The following is an 8,329-nucleotide window of genomic DNA, read 5'->3' as shown; positions in this document are numbered from 1 at the left end:
CCCATTTAAACGTTATTTTAGTTTGTTCCACCTCACGAACAATGAACTTTCAGGATATAAATAAAGTGCAATCAATTAAATAAATAAATAAAAGTTTTGATATTATATGCTGAATTAAATTTCCAAACAAGAAAGTTTCATTTAAAATCTAATAAAAATGAAAAATGCATGTGATTTCTACACAAAAAAACAAGAATGTCTGAGTGAGTCCCCCGCCCCTCCCTTCCCCCCCAGACAGGATGTGACGACATGTACCTGCAGGTTATGAACAGCATTTCCGGTGAATGCGCCAAACCGAGCTACTGTTTATCGTGGAAGAAACGCTGTTTAAGGATAATTCCGCGTAGCAGTGGTGGAGAGTTACACTACCTGCCGCTGAAAAACAAGCAGGTATGCGCTTATTACTCTGTGTGTGGATTTTAACTCTGTAGCCATTTTGTTTTTTTTATTGTATTTCTGTTAAAGTGTCTTACATACTCGAGCTACGTTTAACAGACGTTCAGTAAACTGTCCCTTTTTTCTGTCAAGAGTATTCATTTTCTATCCGTATTCCGGCAATTTCCGCGTCCTGCCCTGGGATTGGGTGATAAGTTGATTCTTATTGGACAATCCGTCGGTGTAAGAAGCCCTAGCCAATCATAGGAGAGGGGCGGTGCTGTCAGAATAGAGCTGGAATAAAAAAAAAAATAACGCGTCAAACCGGAGGTATAATGGCAGATGACTTCATTCGGATTGTGAATCATAATAGAAAGACAAATCGGTTCCGTTTGTCTGTAATTAATATTTCTGGTACAGAAAAACAGGCCCATATTCCAGATGGCGTCATTAGAGAAATAAATCGAGGTGTGTGTGTGTGTTTGTGTGCGCGCGCGCTTCGCTAGCTTGTTATGCTAACCGGAGTTTCCATTATTATCTCTCGGAGTCACATAAACACTCCTAAACCACTTCCTACACTGCACTTTTATATTATTAAGAATTATTCACCACTCTAAATATTACTATAGGACTATTCTGAAATAAACCATGTTATTGAAGAGGCTAGAATCTTCTGGAAAAGTGTGTTGACGTTGAAAAAAATCTGCATCGGAAAACTAAGTAGAGACGAGAGATTATGGTTAAACAAAATCATACCGTGATACTGAATAGTTTTCACGATACACGATATGTTTAACTTTTAATCTTCAGGATTAAAAGTCACAAATGAAGTATGATTTTTGATTGCACTTTTATTTCCTGTAAAAAGAGAAAAAACCAAGTGTATCGCGATGTGACGCTAGCGCTATTATATTTGCATCACTCGCGTTTCATTTATGCAAAACCATTTATACGACACGTAGGCATGTCACGGTAACTACTTTTATTGGACGATATATTGTCTCAGAAATAATTGCGATAAACGACACTGATATAATGGTAAGATAATGAGTCTTTTTTGGTCACATATACATCACAGCACAGTGAAATTCTTTTCTTCGCATACGCCAGCATGTCAGGAAGTTGGGGGCAGAGCGCAGGGTCAGCCATGATACAGCGCCCCCTGGAGCAGAGAGGGTTAAGGGCCTTGCTCAAGGGCCCAACAGTGGCAGCTTGGCAGTGCTGGGACTTGAACCCCCGACCTTCCGACCAGTGACCCAGAGCCTTAACCACCAAGCCACCACTGCCCCTATATAATAGCGTAATAATGCAAGTACACGCTGTCGAAGAGGAATGAACGTTTAATTCTTAAGATTATTCAGACGTTGACATTCATCCACACAACCAAAACAATAAATAATAAGACGGGTTTGTATCACCTGCAGTGAAAATACAGCGTGATGTTTTGTGTAAAAAATATATTTTTAAAAGACCTCGCGGCGGATTCGGACTACAATCCCAGAGATACTCCGGGATAAATGACATCACGCACCTCCGCATGGAGAACCGATCCCGTCCGAGCAGGGCTTTAGAGATCTGCTGTGAAGGTTTCGGTTTCATCTTCACCACACCTTCGTAAATTGAGTGAAAAGAAATCCGAGGTGTGGCGAGAAGGCACGAGGTGACGTACGAGCAGAAGTGCGCTCCTGCGAGTGTGAGCTGCTCTACGCAGTGGAGTCTAAATACCTGCGTCAGAAGTCACATATTATCACACACACCTTAACATTTACACACATGTACACCCGCGCACACTTTAACACACATACCCACACACAATTTCAGGAATCTTTCACATTGACTTTTATTCCTCATTGCTGAGTGTAAGTCTTCTCCGAGCTGTGTTTCACCTGCTGTGATTTCATTCATTATTTGTGTGTTTCAGGTCGTCTTCTGACCTGAGCACTGGTGTGAGTGTGTGTGTGTGTGTGTGTGTGTGTGTGTGAGTGAGTGAGTGTGTGTGTGTGTGTGTGTGTGTGTGTGTGTGTGAAACCATGGTGGAATACTACCAGATATTAGGAGTGCAGAAAGACGCCAGTCCGGATGACATTAAGAAAGCGTAAGTGTCTGATCTCGCCCATACGTCTGCATACGATCACAGATTGGATAAGTAGTTAAATAATACGATATACAGCCATTTTTATTATTATTATTATTATTGTTCTGGTTGTGTATTTGTCTCTCGTGTGTATCGGTGTGTTCTGACTCTTATCTTTAAACCCGTTGTTATAACAGTGTAATGACTATGAGCTCGTACCGCTGTGTGTTCCGCAGGTACAGAAAACTCGCCTTGAAGTGGCATCCCGATAAAAACCCCGACAACAAGGACGAGGCGGAGAGGAAGTTTAAGGAAATCTCCGAGGCGTATGAAGTCCTTTCAGACGGTGCGTTCTGGTTTTTCTCCGTCCGTGTTGTTCGTGTTAGTTCAGTGACGCTCTGTACTATTTATTATTCAACAGTTACTTTCGTTGTCTTGATGTCTTTTGTTTTTCTGTTTCCTGCAGCCAGCAAGCGGAGTATTTACGATCAGTATGGTAAAGAAGGCCTGTCAGGAGGCGGAGGAGGTAAACGCTATGAAACGTTCCATACGTATTCGTACGTTCAGTGGAATTCAGTCCATGGTCACATCTGAATAGCTGCAAATGGGGAAAAAACCAAAAAGGTTTAAAAGGGATATTTCCTGTCTGGTCTTGATCCGTGTCTCGCTCTGTGTTCAAGGAGGACGCTATCATAACGGCGATCCCTTCGAAGGCTTCACGTTCCGCAGTCCAGATGAGGTCTTCAGGGATTTTTTCGGTGGTCGCGACCCTTTTGCTGATTTCTTTGGTAAGATCGCAGATACGATTGTTTCATTTTTTTTATTATTGCTAAAAAATAGCCATAATGATTGAATTTTTTTTTTTTTTTTTTTTACAAAAATTTGGTCAGAATGTGATTTTAATTTTCTATAACCTAACATGCTCGTTCTGATACGTTATCGTTTCCATAGTAACAGCGCAATCACAGGGATTCGTATTATTCGGCGATAATAAACAGGTTAAAGAATGTTATGATAAGATGTTTATTTAGAGTTTATGGAAGGAGTCTCCAGTGTCAGCGCTTTGTAACAGACAGAGGTAAAGCTGTGATAACTTCAGGACAGTATTAAATAAAGGGAGGGAATAGAGAGAGAGAGAGAGAATGAAGGGAGGGAATAAAGGGAGGGAATAGAGAGAGGTCTGGTGAGGGAGCGATTGTTTATAGCTGCTATAACATAAGTAACAACAGGAACTAAGTTTCTTCCTCAACATTTAAATGGAACTACAAACAGAAAGTGGAGTATGATGCCATTTAAATAAATAAAAAAGTGACTCTTGGTGCGCTGCTGTGGTGTAAGAGGAATAAAACACTCGGGGACGTGCTGTTTGAGGAAAATGATCAGTGTCTGGGTGGAGACTGTATCTCCGCTTCATCACCAGCCCTTATTGTGCGTTGTGAATGTTGTTGGACTTTTTCTGATATTGTGTTATGGAGGAGTAATGGAGGGAAATCCTGAGCTGTGATGTTCTGTGCTTCTGCTGTAGGAGACGGTCTGTTCGGAGACGATTTCTTCGGCGGCGGTCGACGGCCGCAGCATCGCGGGATGAGCCGGAGCCGAACAGGCGGCTCGTTCTTCTCTAGCGGGTTTGGAGGATTCGGGGGTTTCGGCAGCGTTCCGTCTTTCGGACCGGCATTTTCTTCTTTTGATGGAGGTCAGACATCACTGATGTTTTCGTGTCTCAGATCAGATGCTGTTTCATACACTCAGGCACTCACTGTGTGTGTGTGTGTGTGTGTGTGTGTTTGTGTGTTCAGGTTTCAGCTCTTTTGGTCACATGGGGCCGATGGGGCAGTTGGGGCCGATGGGGCAGATGGGGCAGATGGGGCAGATGGGACAGATGGGTGGAGGAGGATTCACGTCCTTCTCCTCCAGCTCGTTTGGAGGTGGAGGTGGAGGAGGAGGAGGCGGCAGCGGGATGGGGAACTTCCGCTCCGTGTCCACGTCCACCAAATTCGTTAACGGCAGAAAAATCACCACAAAAAGGTACGACCTCCGGACAGCGAGACGATAAAACTCACGAGCGAGGTTGAAGCAGCAGTTTGGCTCCGGGTGTGAAATATCTCGGCTTTTACGTAGTTTTTCCTATTTTAAGATCAGCCTAAAGCACGTGATTATTAGACCTATTGTTCTGTATTCTACTGGCAGATCATTTTCATTAAATATGTATGCTTAATTAACAAAAAATTAGCTCCCAGTAGAACAAGCTTCAAATTATTTTTATTATTATCTCCGCTTGAGATTTTATCTCGAGCTCATCACTTATTTTCCTCGTGATAAAACCTGACGGCCGTGCAGCGGTTTCTCTTCACTTTACTCAGAGACGGATTGTAAAGTAAAACCGGATGTGTCTTTTTGGACGTCTGTACGTGTGTACGATCAGTTAAGGGTCGTGTCACAGTCACAGCGAAACCGGGTTCTAAACCCCGAGCTGCCAGTCCCCCCTCTCGCTCAATATTAAACCCTTTAAACAGTTCACTACAGGGCGCTGTGTTTATAAACCTGTTCTTAATGAAAGCTCTGTGTTTGGCTGCAGAATCGTAGAGAACGGACAGGAGCGAGTCGAAGTCGAGGAGGACGGGCAGTTAAGGTCTCTAACTATAAATGGTAAGGAACAGCTGCTGCGACTGGAACACAAGTAAGCACACCTCGGAGCTCAGTGCAAAGTTAGGACTCAGATGTATGTACCCTTTTTTTGTTTTTTTTCTTTTCTTTTCTTTTTTTTTCTTTTTTCTTTCCCCGTCTCTTAGCACTATTCGATTACCGTTATTGTGGGGTTTATTATTATTACTATTATTATAGATTTTCTTTGTAAACCTATTTATGAAGAGGAATGTCAGTATTTAGTGCAAACGTGCTATTCCTTCTAGGGACCATGGTGTAAAGTTATGTTTGTTTTGTTTTTATTTGACTTTTGCGATCCGGATGGACGTTGCTGTGTTGGACTTTAATGCACATTGCCTTTTGGGTCTTGCTTTTGAGCTAAAAATGAAAATAATTTAAGGATTAAAAATGGAGAGAGAGAAACGCATTGTGCATTTAACGGGCATGACTTTTCATTTTTGCTCCGAGTTGAGTGAATAATCCTCGGTTTTCTTTAGAACCCTGTTAATAAGCTCGTCTCATGTAAACGCGTGTAGTGTTACTCCAACTGTACTGATATGCAGTCATCATTATTATTATTATTATTATTATTATTATTATTATATTATTATTATATTAAGGGTTGTTTTGTTTAAATGAGTGTTTTTTTCATTAGTACCTGTACACCAGCTAATGATGTTCTTAGTCTTATTGTTGTCATGGAAACGAGCCTACAGACTCGAGGTGTAAGTGATTATGAACGTAAATGAATTTTGTGGACTTTGTACACGAATTTAAAAAATCAATAAATGTGAGTTTCATCCTTTTTTTTGAGGATGCTGCGGCAGCTTCCGGCTGTGTGTGTGTGTGTGTGTGTGTGTGTGTGTGTGTGTGTGTGCGTGCACGTGCGCACTGCATGCTACTAACACACTTCCTTCTAGAAGTGATTAACACAGTGTATTTAACATTTTAACAAAAAAAATCTTACAGCAGTGGAGCTCAAATCTCAAATTTAAATTTTATTCAAATATTATAACTTTTTAACATTTATTTGAACCTTATCTGATGTCCTTGGCCCATCTGTATCAGTGCCTTAAACGTAGGGCTGGGCGATATGACCAAAAATATCACATCGTGATGCTTGACATTTCTACAATGCGCATCATGAGGTATAATTTATCTAACAAACAAACTGTCTGCACAACAGCAATAAATTCAACAAAAAACATTTAACTCTATCTGATACTTTCCTTTAATGCTTACAAAGACAGATTAAGTAAAAAAAAAAAAAATTGTCAAATCAACTCTAACGTCATTAACAAATTAACATAACTTGGCATTGCTATGGATGAAAATCTGTTTAAATAATTATAAAGTGAACGTTATTGTGCTGCCGTGTCTGTGCCTCGTTAAGAAGATTCGTTTCCACAAAAATCTGATCTCTACAAATCCTACCTGAGCCGCTTTTGTTTATGGTCCTAGATCGGATAAGTAAAAAAACAATGCTGGACAGAAACAGTGACGGCAGGGACGATATTCAGGGGAAGGACGGGGAAATTAGTGGTTCACTTCACATCTGGGGAATCGGTCTATCTACCTATCTATCCATCTATCTACCTATCTATCCATCTATCTATCTATTTATTTATTTATGTTAAGAGTCGTGTAGTGAAACAGGTGCACAAGAAATAGGTGTGTGTGTGGGGCGTTTCAGGGGACGGTTACGAATGTGAACCTTCAGGATGGACAGATCTGAAATATCCGCATTGTAATGTGAACGCAGGCTGAGAAACGGAACCTGTTTCCATAGCGACACCGAGCGTATAACGGCGGAGTATTTCCGGCTCCGGCCAGAACACCGGGGTTAAAACTGTGATTTTAAATAAATGTTCTTCTTCTGTAGAAAGAAGACGTGTGTCATTTGAAAAGAAATAAAAAATGAACTCGCAGAAATAGAACAGACGCGGATTGAAATAATAAGCGTGGGTTAAAATTGCGGCGGCGCAGTGATGAAGGAAACGCGTTAAAAACGTTTGACGTTATAATTACTACTAATAAAAACCGGTTTGTTTTGTCCCTCCGCCCCGTGTTGCAGTCCTTTACACCCCGGGTTCTGAGACAGCGCTTGTCCCTAATTTTGAGTTCGAGTCGCAAAATTTCACCCAACATGCAATGTAAAAACGAACACGTGGAAAGCATTTCAACCTAAACGTGTCTGGTTTTTTTACGTGACGGCGTTTTATAAAACGTGCACTGGTTGACGTTTGGTTTGGGCTCGAGTCAATAACTAACACACGTGCAGGTTTTGTGTCATTATAAAGACTAACCTTCACGTTGCGTGTGTTTGCTGATGTGCATTTTCTCTCGCATTTTTAATATTTGCGCTTTTGCATGGATGAAGCACCAGCAGGGAGGGGTTAAATCTTCAAAAAACAAACAAAACAAAATTCTGTACAGATTGTTTCCCCCTTTATGCATGCCCCGCCCTTCATTTCTTTAGGGCAGGCCCTTGACTTGGGCCTAGGGGCGGAGCGTAAACAGAACAAGTCACTTCCTGTCTCCTCCTCCGACTCCGCCCACTCCAACTCCTCCCACTCTCAGTCATCCCAGAGAGAGCGACAACCAACAACAGGTCGGAATTATTTATTCATTCGTTTGGTTTTTGGGGGGGTTTTTTCGTTTGTGCGAATTTTTTTCAATCCTGAGTCTTTTTTTTTTCCTCTCCAGAGCAAAATGGAATGAAAAGGAAAAGACCACCGCTGAAGAGCGAAACAAAAAAGTCCAGAGAGTCGTGAAATATTTCCAAAACGAGCGACGAGGTCTGTGGCGGTCGCGAGCGTTATAGCGTGGACTCGGCGTCATGGTGGAAGGACGAATGGTTCAGTGTTTTTTGTAGAAGTTAAAAATAACTTTTTGAATTATGACTAAAACTTGGTATCGGATTGTTTTTGTGCTGTGAGAAAGTTTTGTTGTTGAATCTACTTAACGATTAAAGACAGCTTGATGAATAATTACCAAAATAGATGTTGTAGCTAGAAAAAGCCGTCAATTAGAGATGTTTGCGATTGTTTGTGGGTTTTTTTTGTTTGTTTGTTTGTTTGTTTGTTTGTTTGTTTATCCTAATTCCACGCACTCCTGTAGTTAATGTTTGTGTGCACCCGTCTGTAATATTTCCTAATAAACTTTAGTCGGTTCTGTTTCCCACACTACGATAAAACGAATGAGTAATTTCACCCACACGGATCCTGAGCAGTCATT

At 41.3% G+C, this 8,329-nt stretch overlaps 1 protein-coding gene across 1 annotated transcript; it reads left to right on the top strand.

Annotated features, from left to right (window-relative positions):
* The first annotated feature begins 269 nt into the window (after positions 1-269).
* Positions 270-8,288, top strand: dnajb6a (DnaJ heat shock protein family (Hsp40) member B6a). Its single transcript, XM_053651677.1, has 10 exons — positions 270-390; positions 2,297-2,470; positions 2,686-2,795; positions 2,916-2,975; positions 3,130-3,237; positions 3,975-4,142; positions 4,246-4,474; positions 5,025-5,095; positions 7,572-7,703; positions 7,799-8,288. Exons 2-10 carry the CDS (start codon positions 2,406-2,408, stop codon positions 7,864-7,866), a joined length of 1,011 nt encoding a protein of 336 aa, XP_053507652.1. The 5' UTR covers positions 270-390; positions 2,297-2,405; the 3' UTR covers positions 7,867-8,288.
* The last annotated feature ends 41 nt before the right edge of the window (positions 8,289-8,329 follow it).

Source organism: Ictalurus furcatus, chromosome 20, assembly GCF_023375685.1.
Source record: "Ictalurus furcatus strain D&B chromosome 20, Billie_1.0, whole genome shotgun sequence".
In the NCBI taxonomy this organism is placed as follows: Eukaryota; Metazoa; Chordata; class Actinopteri; order Siluriformes; family Ictaluridae; genus Ictalurus; species Ictalurus furcatus.
Note: the sequence above shows the minus strand (reverse complement) of the source record. Positions and strands in the feature narration are given on the sequence as shown.